Here is a 24,469-nt window from a genome sequence, read left to right as displayed (position 1 = left end):
ATGGGTTTAATGACCTGGTTCCCTTTTTCCCTCCAAAGGGACGACACCAATACCTTTGCTCGCGTTCCCCCGCACGGCGACGGCGAGGATGGCTGCGGATAGATTTCAGCTGCGGCCTAGGAAAAGCGAGACAACCTGACCTTCCTCCCGCCATGCCTTTCGCGGGTCGCTTTCCTCGGCCAATGGGCGCTTTGCATCGGAGGAGCTGGTCGCCATGGAGACGGATGCAGGCGAAAGGATGCAGCTGATGGTCGAGTGAGGGGGAAGCAGCCTGGCGAAGCGGGGCAGGGGGAAGACGGGGAGGCTTGGGGACGGGGGCGGCGGTCGTGTGCAGGTGGGGAAGGGACGAGCAGCCCCTGCTTGAGGTGGTAGGAGAGATACTCCGCCATGCCAGTGACACAAGCCCTGCAGGGGATTAAGCCCCCGGTCCACGACCAGATTACAGAGCTGCAGAACAAGATACAACTCCTAGGTAAGGGATGCCTGGCTGCTGAGGGGAGAAAGCTTTTGGAAGTGGGCGACGAGGCATCCCGTATTGAGTAAGGCTGCTTTTCTGTGCACACTTACTTGGGAGTAAACATTAATTTACTTACAGGTAAGTGTGCATTATATATATATATATATATATATTATATATATATATATATATATATATATATATATATATATATATATAATATAGTAAGTGCGCATAATAAAGGGACGCGGGTGGAGCTGTGAGTTAAACCACAGAGCCTAGGACTTTCCGATCAGAAGGTCGGCGGTTCGAATCCCTGTGATGGGGTGAGCTCCCGTTGCTCCGTCCCTGCTCCTGCCAACCTAGCAGTTCGAAAGCATGTCAAAGTGCAAGTAGATAAATAGGTACCACTCCGGCGGGAAGGTAAACGGCGTTTCCGTGCGCTGCTCTGGTTCGCCAGAAGCGGCTTTGTCATGCTGGCCACATGACCCGGAAGCTGTCTGCCGGCTTCCTCGGCCAATAAAGCGAGATGAGCGCCGCAACCCCAGAGTCATCCGCGACTGGACCTAATGGTCAGGGGTCCCTTTACCTTTACCTAAGTGTGCATAAAATTGAACTGATTGCAAATTGTCATGCAGGATCACGAGCTAGGTGCTAGGTTGGCCCGGAAACTGTTTTTCTGTTCGTCACAGCAATTCTTTGATTTTTTAAAAAAGCAACAACTGTGGCGCGTTATGTATTGGGGAAGGATCATAGCATCTGCTTTTTGTGCAAAAAAACCCTGTGTTCAACCCACGGGGTCTCCAAGTGGGGATGGGAATAGAAGCTACCTGAAACCATGGAAAGCCATTTCCAGTCCATGTAGATAATGGTGAGCAAGATGGACCAATGGTGTGATTATTTTAGATGTAGCAATCACTCAGCAGAATCCTCAGGGACAATATTCCATTGCTTCGTTCCTTTTTGCAACCCCCTGTAAATCATGTCATTACCACTATTTTGTTAATGGGAAGGCAGAAAGGGAGGGGCTCCCTCCTAAAGCTACCCATGGGCCATGGGGAAAGTGGAACATTACTAGTAGTCCACTCACTTTTATCTATTCATTTGTGGTATAAAGGGGTGTGGGAACATGAATGTTTGTCAAACTTCCCTGTTTGAAGGCTTCAGGCTAATTCTTATACACTGCACATGACCAGACTCCTGGCTGTTGCATTTCAGAGCTTTCCCACTTGGGTTTCTAACCAGTTGCATGTAGTAGTAGTAATAATAATAATATTAATAATAATAATATTTATTATTTATGCCCCGCCCATCTAGCTGGGTTTCCCCAGCCACTCTGGATGGCTTCCAACAAAATATTAAAAATACAATAAAACATTAAATATTAAAAAACTTCCCTAAACAGGACCGCCTTCAGATGTCTTCTAAAAGTCAGATAGTTGTTTATTTCCTTGACACCTGATGGGGAGGGTGTTCCATAGGGCGGGCACCACTACAGAGAAGGCCTTCTGCCTGGTTCCCTGTAACTTCGCTTCTCGCAGTGAGGGAACCGCGAGAAACTGGCACAGTTCAGCCACTGATGTGGTTTTGCAGAAACACTCTTAAAAATAAATAAAATTGTATGGCACCTTTCCAAAGTTAAAACCATGCTCAAGGCGGCTTACAACATGAAAAGATGTTACATAATTACAAACATAAAGTAGTCGTGACCAATAAATAAAACACATGAAAAAGTACACAGCCAAATTGAACAATTTCCACATAAATCATAATATATAAAAATAAAGATACAAAAATTAATATCAGTAATAGCAACTAAACCTCCCTAAAAAAATACCCCAGCCCAGTAGTCTGTTCAGCAGCCTCAGTTTTGTAGCTGGAGGCCAGTCAGTCAGTCAGCCCGTCAGGGCCCTGCCCTTCTAGGCCAAGTAGGAAAGGCTAGCAAGGCAGAGAGCAGGTCTTCCAGGACACACAGCCAAGATGTTGCCTCTTAGGAGCAGCAGAGAGGGAGAATGTGAGAACATACTATAGCCGTGCTTGTGCTACTGCAAAGTCGAGTTAGATGCTAAGTAGTGCTGGTTTCATTGGGTTGTATTCAGCACAGCATGTACTGAGTTCCACTCATACAACAGGACTTCCTTTCTCTGTGCACCCCCTAAAATCTGTTCCAAATGGTCCCCCCCCCCAGTCCTCTAGAGCTGATTTTGGGGGGCCACAGGGGGCTGCAAAGGAGAGGCAAGTTTCTTTGCTCAAGCAAGATGTCTGTTGTGCAAGCAGAACGGCAACATTGGATATAACCCATTAATCCTATTGACTGTGCCAATATCCATATTTCTAGTGAGCACCACAGTCTAATTAATATGTTCAAATCTCATACATCCAATACTAGTACACTTTTTGTTGAGGTCTAGAAGTGGAGGGGCATCTGAAAGGTATTTATACTGCCACAGATGTATGATTGGCCTACAATATCTATTTTTGTGGATGGGAAGGAACTACTGAGAAATTAAAAATGCTATTATTTTCAGATTAGAGATACAGACCAAAGCAAAATACTTGAAACCTCTAAAAGGAGATTGGATTTCCTATAAAAAGAGGCCTTAAGTATTAAGCCTTTTTTGTCCTTGGTTACACTCCTGATTCTAAATTCAACTCTCAAAGTATGTCATGTAGTAAAGCATAATTTCTGTCATTTCATTCACTATATAATGTAGCTGCCATAATCACATATCTGTGAGAGGATATGAAGATGACTAAAAGTTACCCCAAATTGGCAACTACTTCAACAAGTTTGGCTTTGCCACTGCTTCTTTTTTGGATGAGCATAAGCAGAGTGGTTTTATTTGTCCTCATTACAGAAGGTGATCGGAAAGCTTACTATGAGACCACCCAATGGAACATTAAGAAGAACAAGGAGTCAATTTTGCAACTGAGAAAGGAGAATAAGAAGTTGCACAAAACGTTGGCACATCTCCTAGCGGTGAGCCTCATAGCTATGTTTCCCCCTGTTTCTAGCAAGCGGAAATAATGAGCAGAATTTATGATATCAGCTCATGCTGGCACTCATCCCAGACCAAGATCTCTTTTCATTTGCTGATATAGTTAATAACTAGAATACAAAAAAGGGAGGTGTGAGGAGGTCGAGGAAATAAGTTAATGAAATATAATGATAAATATTGGATGTGTTTTTAATTGTCTTTGTTTCTGTTTGTGTTTTGATGTATTGTGTTTTTTGTTCTCTTTTTATGTTTGTAATGTATTGATTTGTATTGCTTACTTTTTTTCCTTCTTTTCTTTTTTTCCTTTTTTTCCTGTAATCTTTAAACCTCTAATAAATATTATTTAAAAAAACAAAACAAAACAAAAAACCAAGATCTCTTTTCACTCTGAGATAAGGGCCCCAGCTCTACAGTTCTTCCTTAGGCACAGTGATTTTTTTCTAAAAAAAAGTTTAGGGGTACTCTCATTTTCCTACTCATATTGAAATACTGCCCCTCAATGATGCCAAGCTTAGATTCACAAAATGTTTAGGGGTATGCGTACCCCTGTATCCCCCCAGAAAAAAGCACTACTTAGGCATGAGTGTTTCTGGTGGAAAGGTATAAAAGCACATATTGTCCATGCTTTTAATCTATTAGCAGTCACTGCACAATCTATCAGGGATGCTTCTCAGGAATTCTGGACATTTTGTCCAGGGGCCAAAGCGGTCAACATGGATTTTTAGGTGTTTTTATATCACCTTCATGTGTGCATGCTGAAACCAGACAATGGCATTCTATAACCTTTGGGCAATTTGAGCTATTTGGCTCCAATGTTCGAGTTACCGAGAAAGCTGGAAAGTGTCATGCGGCAAATATTGTTGCTAAAAAAAATTCAAGCAACATGAATGGTTAGAACTCAAGCAAATCAACAACTTTATTTCAATTTCTGGACTTTAAGATAGTGACTGCAGATGTGGCTGTATGTGATACTGATTTTGCTGCCCGATAACAAGCTAAAGCTACTTCTGGATACCTTAGACTTTCAATAACTTCTCCTACCATCCAAACAAGTTGTATTTACAAATATTGAGAAGAAAAAGCACATGATTAATGTGTTATGTTCAAAATGTGTACAGTGTGTCAAAGAAAATGCATGGAAAATATACATGTGCTAACCTGAAGTTCAAGTGTAGCAGCTCAAGTCCTTTGCAATGTTGTCTCTTAGCACAGAGACCTGAAAACACACGAAGCATACATTATTTTGTTGCAGCCAGTAATCTATGTTGTCATTGTGTGTCATCACAAATGCATCAGGGCTGTTTCAGATGACAGTGGTGTGTTTGTTTTGCTAGTAAACTACTACTGGAAGTTTAATATGTCAGGGAAAGTAAGCATGAAAGTGACAAGCCATGGAACACAAGTCATTGACCTAGGGCAATCTGCAAAGAAACACAAAAGTATTGCTCAAAGTCTGTTAGCAGCCCATTCTGAATCTGGCTGTGACACTCTGGGACGCTGCCAAGGTGCTAAGGAAGGAACTATGATGAATAAGACGTTGGAACGGCTGTCAAGCCTAAGAATGAACGAAGGAAACACTGAAGATGTTCTCAGTGAGGCTATAACACTGGTTAGTAGCTGCTATCACCTTTTTCAGCCTGAAATCCACATTCCCTTCCAGAGGCAGAGGCAAATGTGGGCAGACCAACAAATGTGAATGATACCTTTGTACAGTAGGCAGTTTTGACACACACTTGCACTCTAGCCTCCAAACAAGCAAAAAGCACCATCAGTGTTCAGGTACTGGCTCCAGCCAAGCGAACACACTCAAGAAGGGTGCAAAGGAGGGTGGTGGGAATGTAAGAAAGTGAAAGGCTTCTGGGAAATGATATATAATGAGTTGAAAAAGATTCTAAAATATACTTTTATAAAGAAGCCAGAGGCCTTTCTGTTAGGTATTCTAGGAAAGGAGATTAAGAGAAAGGATAGCAAGTTTTTCCAATATGCAGTGACGGCTGCAAGGATGTTGCTGGCTCAGAAATGGAAACAACAGGATATACTGACAATAGAAAACTGGAGATTGAAGTTGTTAGACTATGCTGAATTGGATAAGATGACTGGGAAGATTAGATATTTAAGAGACCAAAAGTTTACAGAAGACTGGGGAAAATTTGTTGAATATCTGGAGAGTATAAGTGAAAGTCAAATAACGCTAGAGGGTTTTAAAAGAGCACTGTGAAAACGTGAGAGGTATTGTTAAAAGGGAATAGAAGAAAAAGATTTATATAATGACAATATAAACAAAGATAATGCGTAAATTAATAATAACTACGAAAGATTTGCAGAAAAGCTGAAGGAAGTTCAAAAAAGAAAGATTTGGAAAATATGAATGTGAAAATAATGAATGTTTTATTTTGGTTTTTTGTTGTTGTTGTTGTAAATTAATAAAAATTATTAAAAAAAAAAAAGGAGGGTGCAAAGTTGGGCTAGTAAGAGGCATGGGTTGGGGCAAGCCCCTTGGGAGAGGTCTGAGGTTCCCCATCGCTGGTAACATTAATGCAGATATGCAAGCAACAAGTGTGTTGGTTGGAAACTTCAAACGTATAATTAGTAGGAATATTTTCACAGAATTGTAGAGTTGGAAGGGACCACAAGGATCATCTAATCCAACCCCCTGCTGTGCAGGGATCTTTTTGCTCAACATGGAGCTTGAACCCACAACCCTGAGGTTAAGAGTCTCATGCTCTACCAACTGAGCTATCCGTTCATGTGCACCAAAGTTTGCTTCACCATCACCTCGGAACCACTGGGGAGATGTCAGACATGCCCATTCCCAAGCCATGGTATGGTATTCATCTGCCAGCTCTGATCCACCACCCAACTAAGCTTTGGTTGGACACACAAGGAAAAAACAAAATGTTCGGTTCCAATTGAAATCCCACTAAATGTACGTCCTGTTCCAAAACAGATGCTAGAACTCATCAAATGTAACTATCATTCTGCTAAGCCTTGGAGGAACAGCCCCTTCCCATCTCCCAAGTCTGGAGAAAGATGGGGGTCTACCTGACCTCACACTGAGTTTGTCGCACCAGATTTAATAATGTGCTCGCCAATAGCAAGATGGAAAAGGCCCTTATGCACCCTTCATTTTTATAATTTTATTGCATACAAAGAGTGGGCTGGACATACAACTTGGGACATTATCATCCTTTGTTCTTCTGCTTGTGTATGTGTATGAGTGGTTTTTGATTAGACCATTATCTAAACTTGCAAAAAAATATTTGGACTCATGCAGCACTGCTGATAATCAGTTCCCTTCCTATTCTATCTACTAGAGGTGTTTGTCACCTGCAGATCTGCATGCTGCTTCAGAGTTGGTCCAAAAAGATGTTGCCTTAACTATTTCTTGCATGTTTGTATTTAAAGCATTCCCAGTGTTTCCTCTGCATTTTTAAAAAAGATGGGAGAAAGGACTTTGGCTTTTGGTGGGGAAGAGGGGGTGTCGCACATGCCTTTCCTAACACGCCCTACCTTCCTACTTGTAAAAGGCAAGCTCTGTTCCAAGAAATATGCTTCCATCTTGTATGCATCTTGGATTTATTTCAGACTTTCAGAAAATGAAAACAGTTATTTGGGTTTTTTTCAGGGAGAAGAAAAAGTCATCAAGGCTGCATTCCACGAACATCCAGCTGAGCAAGGGTCTGTGAAAAATAAAACTGGAGAGGTAGGTGGTGATCCCTGTCCCGTTATATCATTGCACAGAATGAAAATGCAAAAAACTGAAAACCCTGCAACACAAAGGAAAAACAATGTGTCTATTGGGCAACAAGTTTCTCAGGTTTGCACATTATTTCAAAAACCTACAGTATCTGTTTGCTCAGAGGAAATAATAGAACAAAAAAACATTCACACAACATGAAAAGCTTTCCTCAATTCAGTTTTTTATAAATTTATTTTTCATTTTCAGCTTATACAAATATTTTAACAAGAAAAACAAATCTTTACAAATCTAACTTACCTTCCCTTCGAATTCCCTCCCTTCCTTTCTGCGGTTATTTATTTCATATCTTTTTTATTGCTGCATATCCAATTCGAATATATTTACAAATTTTCCCTTATCTTAAAGCCTTCCTCAATTCAGACCAGTTTCAGCTTTATTAAAACCTATTCTTTGTCTCCAGTCTAATTCACCCTCACCTGGATGACTGTCCGCACAATCGTTGAGGCTTCTTTAATTCTTCTCCTCTTCTCTCTGTTCCAAAGGGTGCTATTCAGATCATCAATCACCGGCTATGTGAGAAAATCAATCAGTTAAACAACCTGAAGCATCAGGTGGAGATGCGGAAACGCAGGCTGGAAGAGCTACAGCTTCAGTATGGTGTTAAAACAAAAGAGATCACTGAAATGCAAGAAATGGAAGAACGGAATATAGAGGCAGCTAAGGTGAGTCAAATCTGAATCCTTTGGAAGGAGGAGATTGAAAAGCTCCACCATTGGTTCCCTCTCACTGGGCTAGAATCTACCTGTTGTTGCTGTTGTTGTTGTTGTTGTTAAATCTGTATACCATCCTTTATACAGAGGTATAAAGTGAGCCAGTGTGGTGTAGTGATTAAGAGCGGTAGTCTTGTAATCTGGGAACCCAGGTTCGATTCCCCGCTCCTCCACACGCAGCTGCTGGGTGACCTTGGGCCAGTCACACTTCTCTGAAGTCTCTCAGCCCCACTCACCTCACAGAGTGTTTGTTGTGGGGGAGGAAGGGAAAGGAGAATGTTAGTTGCTTTGAGACTCCTTAAAGGGAGTGAAACGCAGTATATCAAATCCAAACTCTTCTTCTTCTTCTTCTTGTTCTTGTTCTTGTTCTTCTTCTGTAGATCTCAGGGTGGTTCACAACATAAAATTACAATATAAAAGACCTAATACAAATGCATAATACATCAGGCTTCCTCAACCTTGGCCCTCCACATGTTTTGAGACTACAATTCCCAGCATCCCTGACCACTGGTCCTGCTAGCTAGGGATTATGTGAGTTGTAGGCCAAAAACATCTGGAGGGCCGAGACTGAGGAAGCCTGCAATGCATAATGCATAATAAAAATAAGAACAAAATCAAATCATCGCTGCAATGCTGTTGCCACTTTTCTTTCTCTCTCTCTTTGGATGCTTGAAAAGGACTCTTGTCATGGGCACCTCGCCTTTTAAATTTCATCTCACCTTTTGTATATGCAATCATTGATTGCATTCTGCAGAGGCTGGACTCCTGCAGGTATTATTAGTTGTAGTATTCCAAGTGGGAGTCTTTCCTTCTACCAGAGTCCTGGTTTAGCTAAAAAGAAAGCAGATCAATTGTCACAAAACTTGAGAAGAAAATGTTAAGTTTATTTGTGCCTGAAGGTGTCCTGGGTTGTCCTCTCTATAGTGACAGAGCAGTGCAATATAGTGACAGATTAGTGCAGTGGAGTGGAGAAGTTGAAATGTCTGGATTCCCTGAGCAGTGGTGTTGCGTGGGTTGTCAGCACCCGGGGCAAGGCAAGTAATTTGCGCCCCCTAACCCGGGGAAAGGCAAGTAATTTGCGCCCCCCGCTGCACTGTCCCTCCCCCAGATAGTCCCCCGCTCTCTCTCCGCACCGCACCACACGCCTGGCACCCTCCCCTCCACAGTGGGCGGCGACCCGGCGGCTCGGATCGGATTCGCACAGCCAGCACTGCAGTGAGAGAGAGTGAGTGAGCCAGGTAGGGGCAGAGAGCTGCGAGTGCGAGCACGCCCCCCCATATGTTGCGCCCGGTGCGGCCGGCCCCCCCTGCACCCCCCATGCTATGCCACTGTCCCTGAGTCCTCAGATCTCTTGAGAAGAAGAACCGATGATTTTGCAAACGGCTCCTTTCTGCTTTGACTCCCTCAGATTGGAGTAAAGCTGCTCTCTCAGGTAACACAGAGAGCAAGTTCTTATCCCAGGGGCAGCTGTACGGTTGATGTGTCATATCTGCTCCTGCGGTTCCTCTCCCTGAGATGCAGTGATGAATTCAGGATCTCTCATGTTTGGTCTCTTTTGCTCTCTGATTGTTACTAATTAGTAAGGAGGCATCAGTGTGATGTTTGCATGTCCTTGGCATGCTGAAGATCTCTTTGGAAAAGCACTTTTTCTTCCTAGAACCCATGAATGGCAGTTCTTAGAGTTTGCGCCATTCTCTCATAATCATAGAACTGTAGAGTTGGAAGGGACCCTAAGGGCCATCTAGTCTAAGCCATCTTCCTTGTGACAGCCCTTTGGATATTTGAAGCTGGCTATCATATCATCATAGGGACGTGGGTGGCGCTGTGGGTTAAACCACAGAGCCTAGGACTTGCCAATCAGAAGGTCGGCGGTTCAAATCCCCGCAACAGGATGAGCTCCTGTTACTCGGTCCCTGCTCCTGCCAACCTAGCAGTTCAAAAGCACGTCAAAGTGCAAGTAGATAAATGTGTACCGCTCCAGCGGGAAGGTAAACGGCGTTTCCGTGCACTGCTCTGGTTCGCCAGAAGCGGCTTAGTCATCCTGGCCACATGACTCGAAAGCTGTACGCTGGCTCCCTTGGCCAATAAAGCAAGATGAGCGCCGCAACCCCAGAGTCGGTCACGACTGGACCTAATGGTCAGGGGTCCCTTTACCTTTACCTTTATCATATCATCTCTCAGTCTCCTCCAGACTAAACATGCCCAGCTCCTTCAACCATTCATCATAAGGCTTGGTTTCCAGGCCCTTTATCATCTAGGTTGCCCTCCTCTGCACATGTTCCAGCTTGTCAATATCCTTCCTAAATTGTAGTACCCAGAACTGGACTTGGGACTCCAAGTGGAGTCTGACCAAGGCAGAATAGGGCATTGAAAATAATAATAATAATAATAATAATAATAATAATAATAATAATAATAATAATAATAATAATATGTTAACTGACATTTATAGTGCAGGACATCCTGGCAATCTAGATCTGGTTATCCTAAATCGGATGTCATCTAAGAATGGCAGTTTTACTCCCAAAGCAAGCAACAGCTGTGGGAGAGCAGGACTGATTTGGACCAGAACTAGAGCAGGAATAAAGGACTGAATTTCTATCCCTTTCCTCCCAAGCCTGTGGTTGCAATCCTGATGAGCCCCTCCTGCTGCTGCTGCTCTTTATCAAAGAAAAAACAACCAGTTGCTAACATATAATGTAACGTGTAATTTGACTCCCCATTTCTTTCTGGCAGCTTATGTGAACACACCGCAAGAGGGAGGCAAAGAACCACTGCATTACTTTTCTTAATTGTCTCCATTCTAGCTACTTAGCTGTAATAGATGCAGTAGATTGCCCAGTAGGCAGACTAAGCACATGCTTTGGGCACTAGCAAAACAGGGGAACAAAAACAAAAAAACAACAACAAGAAGAAAATGTTTTTGGGAAGAATTTGACATTCGATATTAAAAAACAAAACAAAATTAAAATATTCTGGGGATGCATTCACAAAGAGATAAAAAAGATGTTCAAAATCTCTATAGAAAAAAAGCCAGAGGCGTATTTGCTGGGCATTTTAGGAAAAGATATCCCACAGTATAAGAAAATATTATTCTTATATGCTACAGCCGCAGTCAAACTAGTCTTGGCAAAAAACTGGAAAGGAGGTACTACCCCCACAAAAGAAGACTGGTTGAATAAACTATGTGAATATATAGAACTGGCAAAGTTAACAGCTGCCGTAAGACACCAGACAAATCTGAAATTAAGGAGCGTATGGCACTGTTTTGAAGACTATATGAAAAAACATTGGTCTAAAGATAACATGTTAATATGCATAGATTAAGTATGTATAGCTGAAATAGATAGAATTGATATATTAGGAATATCAGCGATAATATATGAAAGATGCAATGGTAAAAAGACTGTAAAAATAAAGAATGTTGAGTTTTGGGGAAGGGAAGCCACAGGGGGAATTATTGTTTTCTTTTGCTTTTCTTTTATTTTTTATGTTAACTTATGTTAACTTTTATTTTTGTGTGTGTGTGTTTTTAAGCAAGAAAACCAATAATTTTTTTAAAAGTAAAAAACAAAACAAAAAAACCAACCAATTGAAATAGTCACCGCGGGGGGAAATCAGAAGTTGGTTAGACTTACACTCCACTACACATTTTCCCTCAAGTTTCTGTTCTCTATTACTGATCCCCACCTGAACCGGGAGGCATCCTACTCATGTAGTTCAAAATAATGCAAGGAAGTCAGATCCTGTCATGTGGTGTGATACAGTGGTTCTTCGGGTTACAGACACTTCAGGTTACAGACTCCACTAACCCAGAAATAGTACCTCAGGTTAAGAACTTTGCTTCAGGATGAGAACAGAAATTGTGCAGCGGCAGCAGGAGGCCCCATTAGCTAAAGTGGTACCTCAGGTTAAGAACAGTTTCAGGCTAAGAACAGACCTCCAGAACAAATTAAGTTCTTAACCCAAGGTACCACTGTATATCTATATTTTGATTTCTTTTGTTTGGAAATGTTGTTTTATGGTTTACTATTGGTTTTATTTTGAATTACATATCGGGGCACCATAATCTTTTCAGTGCTTGGAGCATCTAAGGTCTTAATTCTGTCTTGTAAATGGAGCTGTCCGAAATTGAGAAATTGCCGTATGTGCCCTATTCTCAGATGAGGACATCAAGACAGAGAGAAGGGAGATGAGATACTGAGGACAAAAGCTCAGTGCCTGAGCTCCCGAGTCTTAATTCATCCACCAGACCTCTTTACTGTTCCTGTTAGTGATATGATAGGGATGCTCTTCCACTTTTAGCCCTCTGATATGAATGATTTATGCACCTGAATATACAGGCAGGAGCTACACTAATACACACCTTCACAAACCCATGAACAAAGTATGTATTCTCCAACCTGTGATTAATATACTCAGTACATTTTGGCTGTGAATGGGCAAGAGCTCGGAGCCATAAGAGAAGGACCCATAATTCAGTGGTGTGGTTTGCTTTGTGCGCATAAGCTCTCAGGTTCAATTCCTGGCATTATCTGACACAAGAGGATAACAAGGCTGTAGACCCTCTGCAATTCAGAGCATACAGTACTGGAGTACAAAACAGTTGTCTGGGTTGGCTTGGGAGCTTCATATGTTCATTTGAAGGTTCAAATCAAAGCTTAGCTTGTCCTGCAGCTAACTGCATGTGCACATGTGTGGGATGTTTTTATCTACAAGAGGGAAATTGTGTGGTAGTTTGGAAAAATAAGCATTCTTGAAAATGTAGGCAAACATCCTCTATCAGATGCAATTAACCGTGTGCAAATGCATGAATGTGTTATCCGACTGAAGTATTGAAAGGATTATTTTATTAGATGGTAAGAACACATAACTTGGTTGCTGTATAATGACACAACATCGCTGTGCTCTAATTTTTCAAATGCTAGAGTATCTTTGTTTAAACAATCTTAGGCACTTATATTGGTGTTTGATATCTTTCTAAGAGATATCAATATCTCATTATTTTTCTAAGAGAGAGACTCAAGCACCATTTTGCACATCCAGTTATACAAAACCTAATGCTTATCACCTGCTGTAGTCAGTGCTTTCCCCCCCCTCATTTTGACTCAAGAAAATCACCATTTTATAGTTCAAATCGGGGAAAATAGATTCACAAAATGTTTAGGGGTATGCGTCCCCCTCCATCCCCCCAGGAAAAAAGCACTGGCTGTAGCTAAATGAATTGAAAAACAAGCAGTTGCAACCAGCAGATCACAGGAATCTGAATAAAGGTATCACCCAAATTTGCAATATCTACCACTTGTAAAACAAACAGAAGAGATTCTTGGAACTTGCCTCAGAAAGCGGGGGTTTCTAATGTATTCTGATTACTTAAATAAAACTTGTTTGAGTAAAGGAAGTAGGAAGACAGTGGTTGTATTCAACCACGTTCTTGTTCCCTCAATCCTGTCTGTGCATGAATGTCATTAGAGGAGAGGACCACACATGCCAGACAGGTGACTTTTCTCACCCACCACCCATCCTGCCAGATCCTGAGGTCTTGCGCCGGGGACGATTCTCCACTTGCTGGCTGAGCTATACCAGCATTTTGTTTTCCCTTCCAAGCTGGCAATGTGCCAGGTCCGTTTTTTCCCTTGTTCTGTCACCATGGAGCGATCACCATGTTTGCTCACCTTGAAGATTCCCTACAACTCAATGAGGTCATTGTAAAAATTTCCACTGACTCGTAAAGCACTTAGGACGGTTGTCAGTCCAGCCATATGCAATCTGATGGACGTGGGAATGGAAAGATTAGACTACAGAACCTGAAAGTTGCTTGCATCCCTGCAGCTGTAACTTGGGAAAAGGACATCTTTGAACTAGATGGGGTGTTGGAGAGACTTCATCCTACTGGCTGCTAGCTCAGTTTGCTGTTCTTTATATCCAGACACTGCGAACGCTGGAGAACCGACTGGAAAAAGCCCGATTTAAGACTGATGAGGCCCAACGCATCACCGGCATGTACCAGAAGTTAAAATCGCATATGCAGGTGAGACACAGACACACTCTAAGATAGGAGTGGGGAACCTTTTCCAGCCCAAGAGGCAAGTTTCTTCATGAGTAATGTTCTGGGGGCTAAATGGCAGGTATGGTTGGACCAGAGCCTCACATGCAATCCATCCACCTGCACATTTGCCTCCTGTTCATCCACAGGACAGGTAAGTAGGTTAAACAGAGAGGCTGTACTCACCCAAGGTCACAAAGTAAGCTTTGTGGGTGGGTTAGGAGCCACTGAGGGAGTTAGATAATTAGGGATTTGTGTTCTGCAAAGATGAATGAGGCATCATGGCTGTTTGCTCCACAACCACCCTGGAATGCTTCCTCCCTTTTCTAGGAGCAGAGCCTGCACTTCCAGAACAAGCTGGATGCTATGGAAGCTGAGATCTTACGCCTGCGCAACGAGCTTAAGGACCTGGAAAGCGTGAACACGGAAGCCCAACATGCTCGTGATACAGCCAGGGTAGGGAGTCAGCACAGTCTTGGATACAGGATGAAGGAGCAGTCATGGTTTGTGGCTACCGTGTGGTGAGGAGCAATACAGTCGTACCTTGGTTCTTGAACAGAACCCGTTTCAGTAGTCCATTTGACTCCCGAAACCGTTCGAAAACCACGGCGCAGCTTCTGATTGGCCGCAGGAGCTTCCTGCACTCAATCGGAAGCCGCGTCAGATGTTCAGCTTCCAAAAAAAGTTCGCAAACCGGAACACTTACTTCCGGGTTTGCAGCATTCGGGAGTCAAAACGTTTGAGTCACAAGGCGTTCAAGAACCAAGGTATGACTGCATATACATGTTGAACTTGTATAATAATTAAATAATACAGGACCTCCCACTGTAAGGAGATTCTCACTAGGGGCTGCATGTCTGCAGTTATAATTAATTTTATTTGCACACATATTCTTCATTTCACATATTTTATTCTGATCTTAAGAGTCATACTTGGGATTTGTTCTGGAAACTTTTTAAACTTTTAAAGCAAACGTATTAGCCTAGAACTCTTATTTAAAACAAATAAAATAAGTCGGGTGCCCCTGGATTAACCACACAACTCTAATTGTGATCTAGTGTTGAATAGGATAGGAGAAAGCACCAGGAAGTGGCCTCAGGGAACATCACAACATCCCCAAGATCGGTGTCTTACCACATCAATGGGAGTATTGGGCTGTCCAAAAACAGGCCTAAGAAGTGCAAAGATGTTCACAGCAGTGGCGTAGCGTGGGAGGTGCAGGGGGGGCCGGCCGCACCAGGTGCAACATCTGGGGGGGGGCACACTCGCAGCTCTCTGCCCCTACCTGGCTCACTCACTCTCTCTCACTGCAGTGCTGGCTGTGCGAATCCAATCCGAGCCGCCGGGTCGCCGCCCACTGTGGAGGGGAGGGTGCCAGGCGTGCGGTGCGGTGCGGTGCGGAGAGAGAGTGAGGGACTATCTGGGGGAGGGACAGTGCAGCGGGGGGGGCGCAAATTACTTGCCTTGCCCCGGGTTAGGGGGCGCAAATTACTTGCCCCAGGTGCTGACAACCCACGCTACGCCACTGGTTCACAGTGCATCCTATTTAGAGATTACAAGGACAGGACAGTAGCTTACCTTCTCTTCCCTCCAAAATGCAGGCACAGCTCCTGAACCAAGAAGAGATCATCTACCGAGAACGGAAAGTTCGTGATAAGAAGCTGAAGGATCTGAAGAAAATGACCGAGGAAAAGAGAGCGCAGAATGAGCGTACAGAGAGGCGGGTACTGTAGATTTTGTGGAGATTTTCTCTCCATTAAGTGACTGACACTCCCCAAGTCTGTCCCCTGTCTCCAGACTGACTATAGGCCAAAAGGATATTTTGCCTGTTAGATAGCTTCTGCTTTTCCTGGTACTAACAGCAAGAACTTAAATCTCAGAAGTGGACTAGATAAAGATCACAAATGTCTGAAATGGGCAAGCAGCCACTCTCTGACTCTGAACAGGCCTGAATGTGCTTTAAACCTTCTGTAATGAGAAAAGAGGGGTTAGGTCTGATTATTATAATTCTGCCCCCACTAGCAAATTCTGTGGTTTTTGCTGCATCTGTGTGAAATTGCAGAAATCATAACACTGTCTGTGAACTGTCAGTGGGATTCTATAGCAAAATTTTAAAACTCTAACATCAGTCCTATTTAGCTTTAACAGGACAATAACAAAAGGGATCTTAACCCAGGACTGGGGAACTTTGTGGCCTGCCAGATGTTACTGTATGACAATTTGTATCATCCCATGCTGGCTGGGGCTGCTGGTAGTTAGAGTCCGACAACATTGAGAGGGCTATGGGTCCCTGCCCCCAATCTATTGTCAACCAGGAATCTGGGCAAGGCCCCATCTCTTTCCCAGGTGTGGCGTTATGGCTAGTCAAGTGTATTTTTGGTCCTTCAACACTGGCCACAAGGTTTGGCAACTGAACTCAAGGCCTGGGTGTGGAAATTACTAGACTGTTTAGGATTGTTTCATTACCCAGCTGAGGCTCAGGCCACTAAGGGCATTTAAAAACATTTTAGAGGCCAACTGTCGCACCATGAATCCCTCCCCACCTCTGCTGTTTCCTCTTCCATCTACGTGTAAAATTTTGTTAAATAAAAAGTTTCTTGCGAAGAGGCTCAGTGGATGATTTTTCGGAGCACCCGATGATCTCTGCATCCAGTTAATAAATAATTAGTTTATGTAGCAGCTGAGCAATTACTGTATTTTTTGCTCTATAAGACTCACTTTTTCCCTCCTAAAAAGTAAGGGGAAATGTGTGTGCGTCTTATGGAGCGAATGCAGGCTGCGCAGCTATCCCAGAAGCCAGAACAGCAAGAGGGATTGCTGCTTTCACTGCGCAGCGATCCCTCTTGCTGTTCTGGCTTCTGAGCTTCAGAATATTTTTTTCTTGTTTTCCTCCTCCAAAAACTAGGTGCATCTTGTGGTCTGGTGTGTCTTATAGAGCGAAAAATACGGTATATACTCCTTTATGAAATGGGGCTGCTTTGCTAATTCCCTCCCATTAAAGGCTTTAATCAGGGTGTCCTGACTAATCTGAGGGTGGGCTAATGTGGATGTGATCAATGACTTAGAAGATCCTGCCAGGTGAAAGAGCAGGATGAGATTATCTTGAAGATCTGTGCCTTGATTACCCAGAGGCCCTTTCAGATATTGCCACCTGAACTGCGTTCCAAGGGAGTTCTCTTGCCCTTTTTTATTTAACATCTCATTGGCTGGGTGATCTCATCTATACTCCAAGGAAGGTGATCAAAGGTCTTCTGGTCGCCACCAGCTGTCCAGGGCCTTGACACAATTGTAAAGGGGAGAGGCAGTAAAGAAGGGGAAATCATTAAGCAGATGAAAACACTGGCTGGATTATTGTAATAACCTTCAGTTTTATAAGAGTATATATTTAAAGAAGATGAGTAAATGAGCAAATTAATTTGGATATGCAGAAGATATTAAATACAAATTTAAGGAACCACAGAAAGAGGGGAAAGGAAGTCAAGTTTTGAAATGTCAAAATGATTGTAAAATTAGTGAAATGTATAAACTTAGTGAAATGTATAAACTTGAAAAGTTTAAACAAACAAAGGCTAAAAATAGAAGAAGGGGAAATCATTCAAAATGGGGGGGGGGGGAGAAATAAATCTAGTCAGTTCAACATACAATAAAATGAGGCAGGAGAGGAATTAAAAGCAAGTCAACAATCAACTGGCAAGGCCTTAGCATAACAGAAGCCATTTTGAGATTTTTTTTGTTGCACTACGTGTACTGTACCTTGTCCACATGCACTCCATTTGTTTCAGCAGTCTCAGAAGGATCGTATCCCATTTGGAAGTGACGACGTCCTCAAGGAGCCCCAGGTCAAGAAATCAACTATCCTGAAAAGCAAACAAGCCATGTTCACTGCAGCAGAGGCCTTTGACAAGATCCGAGTAGCCACTGGCGTCACAAATGCAAATGTAAGAACTTTGCCCGCTGCCTCCTCCCAGACTCCTTCCTTTGCTGAGAGAGGGCAACATTGGATCACTGTTAAACCCACCCTCCCAGTCCCTTTCCAGACTTAAGATGCTTGTTATTTCTAGCTCCCCAGTCTGAGATTAATCCAGTCAACAACATTAGTTGTTTTGGTGTGGATCAGGTGGCTCTAAATGTATCTGACCTGCCTCACATTCACTGGCAATGGATTCAGGAAGCCCAGCCAGTGTTGCAACACTGTCAGGCCTTGCACCCCAAGATTCAGAAGGAGAAATAGGCAGCTTGCTGTGAGGGGTAGGAGTCTGTTTTATCACTGTATAATTTGCAAAGTAGCCCAAATTAAATCCTCTAGCTTGTCCAATGAAACAGAAACAAAGCGAGTGCAGGATACGCCACCGTGCAATTCCTGCTTAATTTTTTTCCAAAAAGGAGGAGTTCCTGGGGGGAGGGGGTGATGCTGTTAATTGTGTTGCCCCCAGACGAACTGCAGGGACGCGGGTGGTGCTGTGGGTTAAAGCCTCAGTGCCTAGGGCTTGCCGATCGAAAGGTCGGCGGTTCGAATCCCCGCGGCGGGGTGCGCTCCCACTGTTCGGTCCCAGCGCCTGCCAACCTAGCAGTTCGAAAGCACCCCTGGGTGCAAGTAGATAAATAGGGACCGCTTACTAGCGGGAAGGTAAACGGCGTTTCCGTGTGCAGCTCTGGCTCGCCAGAGCAGCGATGTCACGCTGGCCACGTGACCCGGAAGTGTCTTCGGACAGCGCTGGCCCTTGGCCTCTTTGAGTGAGATGGGCGCACAACCCTAGAGTCTGTCAAGATTGGCCCGTACGGGCAGGGGTACCTTTACAGACGAACTGCAAACAGAAGTGAGTTTAGCCACCCTTCTCAGATTGGGAGAACAGCTTCCTGGCTACTCTCCCTTCTTTCAGGCAGAGGACCAAATAATAAAACTCACTATTGATCTGCCTCTTTCCTCGCCCCCGTTTTGCAGCAGCTCCAGCACATCCCATGACTGTTCCCTGCTGATATGCAGTTGACGCCACAAGTCCAATTGTTGCTCGGGGCACTAGTTATTCATGTGTGACGGCAAAACATTCTCTGCTCTCCATGTCCCAGCTGCTGCCAGCCAATCAAAACTTAGTTATCCTTTTGTGTTGCAGGCTGTGTTCTTATGCCATTCTGGGCAAATTCCATTCATAAATTTATTCCTTGCCCTTAGTTGATTTTTCTCATGACTTTGGCCTCTACGTAAATATCCCAAAGATGCCCTGGTTAAAAAAAAAAAAGCGCATTTCTAGGAAAACCGGATGTCCATCCCCATTCAGGTCTTCTGCGCTGTGAACCCAGCAGGAATGCTTCTGTGCCCGTAGGAGGCTCTGGCTTGCAGCCAAGCTATCTATGCACAATCAATTGTTGCTTTTTGGCAGGAGCCAGACCTGCAGACAGCCACCCACTGACGTAGTTTAGAGGCACTTGTGCTGCAGGTTCCCGGAGGGCAAAAGGCCAAGGACATGAATTCTGGATCTTTTCCAGTAAAGCTGAGGGATTGGAGAGGATGTGCTTGTGGCAGGGCTGGATTAATTGAACCTATAAAGCCCGATATGTTGATGAAAATCATTGGGTGCCCCTCCTGTTGTCCTCTCCAGTTGGAAATTTTTGACCCGCTTCCTCCATGCCTGAAATTTCAGAGCTGTGTCTTGTCCTGTAAGCAGCATTGCCTGTAAGCATGACTGTCCCATGAATGACACAGACCATTTTAATTTACTCTCAAGCTGCTTTTTGGACCCATTGCAAATGCATTTGATCTAGCGAGGATCACAAGGCACCCAAACTAGACAGGAAAGTTTCAGGTTGGTTCTAGAACCAGGACATCTGTCTTTTGCAAGACTTCTCTGTGCCCCAGACTTCTCTGTGCTTCTGTTAGCTTCTAAGCCAAAGAGATACCCCATTCTGAGATTGCCACACTTTGATGGTGTGCTGGCAGGTTTGCATTGTCTTGTCTCATGCCCCTGTGCTGCTGGTTGCTCTCCTCTTAACTTGGTCTGCTTGAACTGTAAGAATTCATCTTTTTGGGAGCTTGGATACCAGCAGTTGGCTCTAGCAGAGACAGGAGACTTTGCTGGCCACAGTGGTTTCCCTATTCAGGCTCCTTTTGATGTGTGCAGTAATACCTTGGTTGTGAACCTCTTTGGGTTACGAATTCTGCTAACCTGGAAGTAGCTGCTCCCGGAAGCAAACTTTGCCCCGGGATGCAAGCAGAAATCACGTGCCAGAAGCGTGTGCACGCAGCGGGGGCCCCATTCACAAAAGAACAGCTTCCAGTTACAAACGGACCTCCAGAACGAATTAAGTTCATAACCGGAGGTACCAGTACCTCTAGATACAAACGGGATCCGTTCTGGAGCCCCATTCGCATCTAGAACCAAACGTAACTAGCGATGGCACATCTGCGAACATGCACGTCGCTTTTCACCACTTCTGCGCATGATGTCATTTTGAGCGTCTGCGCATGTGCAAGCAGTGAAACCCGGAAGTAACGCGCTCCGTTACTTCTGGGTTGCCGCAGAGCGCAACTCGAATGCGCTCAACTCGAAGTGTATTCAACCCGAGGTATGACTGTACTGTAGGAGGGAAAAGGGCCAGACATGACCAATAAGATCTGCAGGCTTGCCTCAGAGCTGTGGTGGATCCTATCGTTCCACGGCTGCCTCTTATTTGCATGGAAAGAGTAGCATGTATGCCGAGCAGGCAGGGGCCAGATTCATACAGCTCTGATACTTCCATTCATCCCTGTGAAATCTTGACAGGATGTTATGGCCTGCTTCGCGGCTCAAGAAGAAACCTTCAAGCACCTGGAGGAAATGAAGAATGAGAATGAAGAGTCCCTGGTGCGACTAAAAGAGGAGAGGGATGTATTGCAACGTGAACTTGAGCACACCAAGTACTCGGGAGAGGCCCGGAAGGTGGGGTAAGTTGGCTCCTCCATGTGTATCACTTGGCTTACAGGCAAGAGCACATGTTGGCGATCCGCCATGCAGAGTGTGCCAGTCCTTGCTCCCTGACCCACATGAGGGTTAGGAGCTGGGGGGGCTCAAGGGTTCTCTTCTGTGAACCACCGCACCCCCTCTCCCACCCCCAGGGCCCAGAACCTTATGAAGGAGTTACGCGCGCATCTGCAAAAAGAAGAGAAGAGGCGTGATGCAACCCGGGAAGAGCTGTCCAAGGTGAACAAGGTTCTGCTCAATGCCAAAACTGGAGTGGAGCATTTGGCCTCCAAAGTGCAGCACATCAAGCTGGTGAGTGCACAGCTGAGCATGTCCTGGCTCTACAGCAGGCAGCTCCCCACCCAACACACAGCGTACAGCTCAATCAATACCATAACCAAGATCGTACCTCTGACCTGCATGATGTTCCCAACAATCTGCACCACTTGGCAGCACCATCAGTGGCAGGTTGAGGCTCTCCACTGAGGAGGAGAGTCTTGGAGGAAGAAAGCAGGGGCTAATGGTTATAGCAGGAGCTGTGAGGCAGAACTCCAGGGTTCTGTTCACCTCACTGAAAGATATGCTTATAGGATTTTGCCTTTGTTCTCTCCCTGTGTGGCCCTGATCAAGTAGCTGTTCCAACAAGTTCATCGGTTTCCCTGCTGTGCTCTGTTGGGCAGAAGCTAGTGAACATCTCTTCTTCTCCCTAGGAAGATAGCCGCTTTGCTTCTACCCAATTGAACGAGAAAGCCAGTGATTATGTCCTTGACCTCCTGGCCCAGACAGAGGAGAAGCTGCTGTTCCTAATGGATTCTCTCAAGAATCGAGACAAGAAGGAACTTCTCCAGAGAATTGAAGACGTGGAGGTGGGTTCAGATAAGGTTGAGAGGGCCAGACTAATTTGTCTTCTCAGTCACCTTTGTTGGGATTCTACACAATGACATATTCCCCAATTCACCAGGCAGTGATAATCCACATGGAATTATGGGGTTTAGCTTCCTATGGATAAGAGGGCACTGAGACTTGTGATGTTTTTTCCCTATTTGCTTTATTTACGAATACACAACTGAGCATTTGGGGAGCAGACTCCTAAAGCAGTCAGTGCAGTTGCTAATTCTGCCTCGGTTCTCCAAAGGGAGCAACTTGTGCTTCCCAGGCACACTTCTGTTTCAACTAAGCACTCTCTGCTCTATCCTTGCCCTGCCTAAATTCAGACTGGCTTCAAACTCTGGGCAATTCTCTTTCGCCCTCCCTTTTCAAACTCTGGTGGGTTCTGAATTCCGAGAACATAAATTTCTCAGCCATTATGGCTGCATTCCAGTTATTAAGATTCTTCTATTTAATCCCTGACCCGATCAGGTGACATTAAGGCAAAACATGACTCAGTCAAAGTTACAAAGACAATACATTTCAAGTCAGGCCAGAATTGCTGAGCTACGTGGTCTGCTGGGCTTTGCCCTAATACACAAGGAAATGAGTTGCCCCTTCCCATTTCCCATGGTCCCAGTCTAACCTCTGTCCTATGTTTTTGCAGTTCCACTCTAAACTTGAGAGACGGCTGCCTGCCTACAATACGAGGGTCAAACTACCCACCGCACAGAAGCCAGACATGTATTATGGTAAGTCTCAGCAGCAGGTATCCAAGTTTTCTAACACATGGCAATTGGATAGAAGCTACATTGCACAGCCTTCCCTGTAGGCAAATTCTGTTGCCTCCTGTCTACTTCTGTGCTAAATAGCTTCTAGAGCTGATAGTTTTGGGTTCCATATACTGAGCTAACTTCTGCAGGTGGGTGCAATGCAAAGCAATGCACAAGCAGCTTAGTGGACTGTGGCTGTGGACTGTTTGTCGTGTTAGCCATGCCACAATTTTGTGGGAGCATAGAATGTGCTTGTGGGCATAGACCTCAGCTTCCTGAATTTAAAAAAAGAGTTGTTTTGAAAAGAGAATTTGTAACTTGTGGGTGTGCGGGTAAGTTTTAATGCACGTATACAATGCCTGCTAAAATTTCTGAAATCGGATAAATGGCTTAATTGGATTTTCAGCAGAGAGGGGAAATGAGCAAAATGATAATGACTTTTACAAAACACTGAACATTATACAAAACCAGAGTAAATATGCATGTTTGCATACTTTACAGAATTTCTTTTTTTAAAAAAATCCAGAATTTGGACTACCTGGGCACTGAATTTCTCTCCTGTATTGCACAGAGTTCACACAGCCCTTGTCTTAGCACACTGTGGGCTCTTTGGTAGTTTTAAGTTACAGGTTCTCTGTGGGTGGCAGCTGTGTGGCACAGGTCTTCTCTGCCTACGACATCATCGGCCTTGAGCACATGGCTATGGGGCATTGGCACACCTATGTTTCCCTTTGTGACGTCACAGATGTAGAGTACTTACCTTTCTTTGCCTTTGGGCTATGGGCTTTGTTGAGGGGCAGCCTTGCTCCGTGGCTCTGGACTTGGTTATGATGCTAGTCCCGTGTCACAATGCAGGGCTTGGAACCTTAGCCTTGTGACCTCATGCGTGATGATGATTTTATTTATTGAATTTATACACCGCCTTATACCCAGAGGTCTCAGGGAGCTTCACAAAACAGAATCAAAATATAAAACCACAAAATATATAATCAAAATAAAAACAATAACCCTCCCCCCCCCCAAAAAAAACCCCACCAACCACATTTTAAAAGGTCATAGGATGTCAATCAAATCAACCACCTGGTTAAAAAGGAATGTTTTTGCTTGGTGCCTAAAGATGTCTAATGAAGGCGCCAGGAAAACTTCACTGGGGAGAGCATTCCGCAGACGGGGAGCCACTGCAGAGAAGGCCCCGCTCTCGTGTTGCCACAAACCCTTTGGTCTCTTTGCAGATGAGGAGGATAGCGGAGAGGATGATGCGGATGTGGTGACCCGTGCAGCCCTGAAGCGTCAATCCCAGCAGATAATAGAATCGAAGACCAAACGTCGCACCCGCTACAGAAAGAAGGAAGGGAAGCTGCATCCTATGTAGCCCCCCCTCCGTACCTTCCCCTGATCCTGCAGTGCTCCAGAGTCCTTGGCTATTAAAGGTGCCTCCCAGCCACTGATTTTCCGTGTGAGCCAGTCCCACACTTCACTCCAGGCCCCAGGAAAGGAGAAACATGACCGCTTTGTGGATCTGTTTCCCATGCTGGCAGAGAGCAGGCAGGGACCTACAGTGAGCTCCAGCCAGCGCATAGCTCCTGTTCTCCCTGCCTTTCAGCTCTCACCTATGTGAAAAGCATGGGGTCTTCAGTGGGTGGGGTGGCTTGGCCCTGGTGTTTGTCAGGAAGGAAGAGGATGCACCTTGCCCACCTCCCAGCTAAATCAGACTCTTTTCCAGAATCTCTCAACCCTGAGCAGAGATACTCCCCACCGTGCCTTTAGTTTGACTGATTTCCCCCCTTGCTCCAGCCACAATCACCCCCCTGGTATATCTGGATGGAGGTGGGGGCTCAGAGTCAGTTACACTCTGGTTGCGGAACGGGGTTACTATGTGCTGTGTTTGCTGTGTATGATGCAATAAACCCTGTTCAGGCTGA

The 24,469-nt window shown here is 44.5% G+C and overlaps 1 protein-coding gene and 2 long non-coding RNA genes across 10 annotated transcripts in view; 1 reads left to right on the top strand and 2 right to left on the bottom strand.

The window, feature by feature from the left end:
* Nucleotides 1-24,469, bottom strand: part of LOC310667991 — a 160,484-nt gene that overhangs the window by 36,814 nt on the left and 99,201 nt on the right. The window lies entirely within an intron of this gene.
* Nucleotides 160-24,469, top strand: ODAD3 (outer dynein arm docking complex subunit 3). Of its 5 annotated transcripts, none has more exons than XM_083420116.1 (13): nt 160-472; nt 3,316-3,437; nt 7,082-7,159; nt 7,699-7,878; nt 13,856-13,957; nt 14,303-14,428; nt 15,574-15,696; nt 17,758-17,910; nt 20,731-20,891; nt 21,063-21,219; nt 21,618-21,773; nt 22,442-22,526; nt 23,780-24,469. In XM_083420116.1, the coding sequence occupies exons 1-13, from the start codon at nt 388-390 to the stop codon at nt 23,917-23,919; spliced, it is 1,668 nt and encodes a 555-aa protein (XP_083276242.1). In that variant the 5' UTR covers nt 160-387; the 3' UTR covers nt 23,920-24,469. The 5 variants fall into 5 exon arrangements, 4 of the variants coding, with proteins under 4 accessions (XP_083276242.1, XP_083276241.1, XP_083276239.1 ...); XM_083420115.1 differs by having other exon boundaries at nt 222-472; nt 17,755-17,910; XR_014506305.1 differs by lacking the exons at nt 160-472; nt 3,316-3,437 and adding an exon at nt 4,765-5,065 and having other exon boundaries at nt 17,755-17,910; nt 21,622-21,773.
* LOC310667949 lies at nt 1,808-15,650 on the bottom strand. Of its 4 annotated transcripts, XR_014506469.1 has the most exons (5): nt 15,551-15,650; nt 7,633-7,725; nt 6,967-7,042; nt 4,615-4,672; nt 1,808-2,057 (listed from the first exon to the last, which is right to left on the bottom strand). It is a non-coding gene; the product is annotated as an uncharacterized lncRNA (long non-coding RNA). The 4 variants fall into 4 exon arrangements; XR_014506470.1 differs by lacking the exon at nt 1,808-2,057 and having other exon boundaries at nt 4,355-4,672; XR_014506471.1 differs by lacking the exons at nt 1,808-2,057; nt 6,967-7,042 and having other exon boundaries at nt 4,355-4,672.

The sequence above is a fragment of the Podarcis tiliguerta genome (genome assembly GCF_965153285.1).
Source record: "Podarcis tiliguerta genome assembly, chromosome: 17".
NCBI classification, from domain to species: Eukaryota; Metazoa; Chordata; class Lepidosauria; order Squamata; family Lacertidae; genus Podarcis; species Podarcis tiliguerta.
This window is presented reverse-complemented; position numbering and strand designations above follow the sequence as displayed.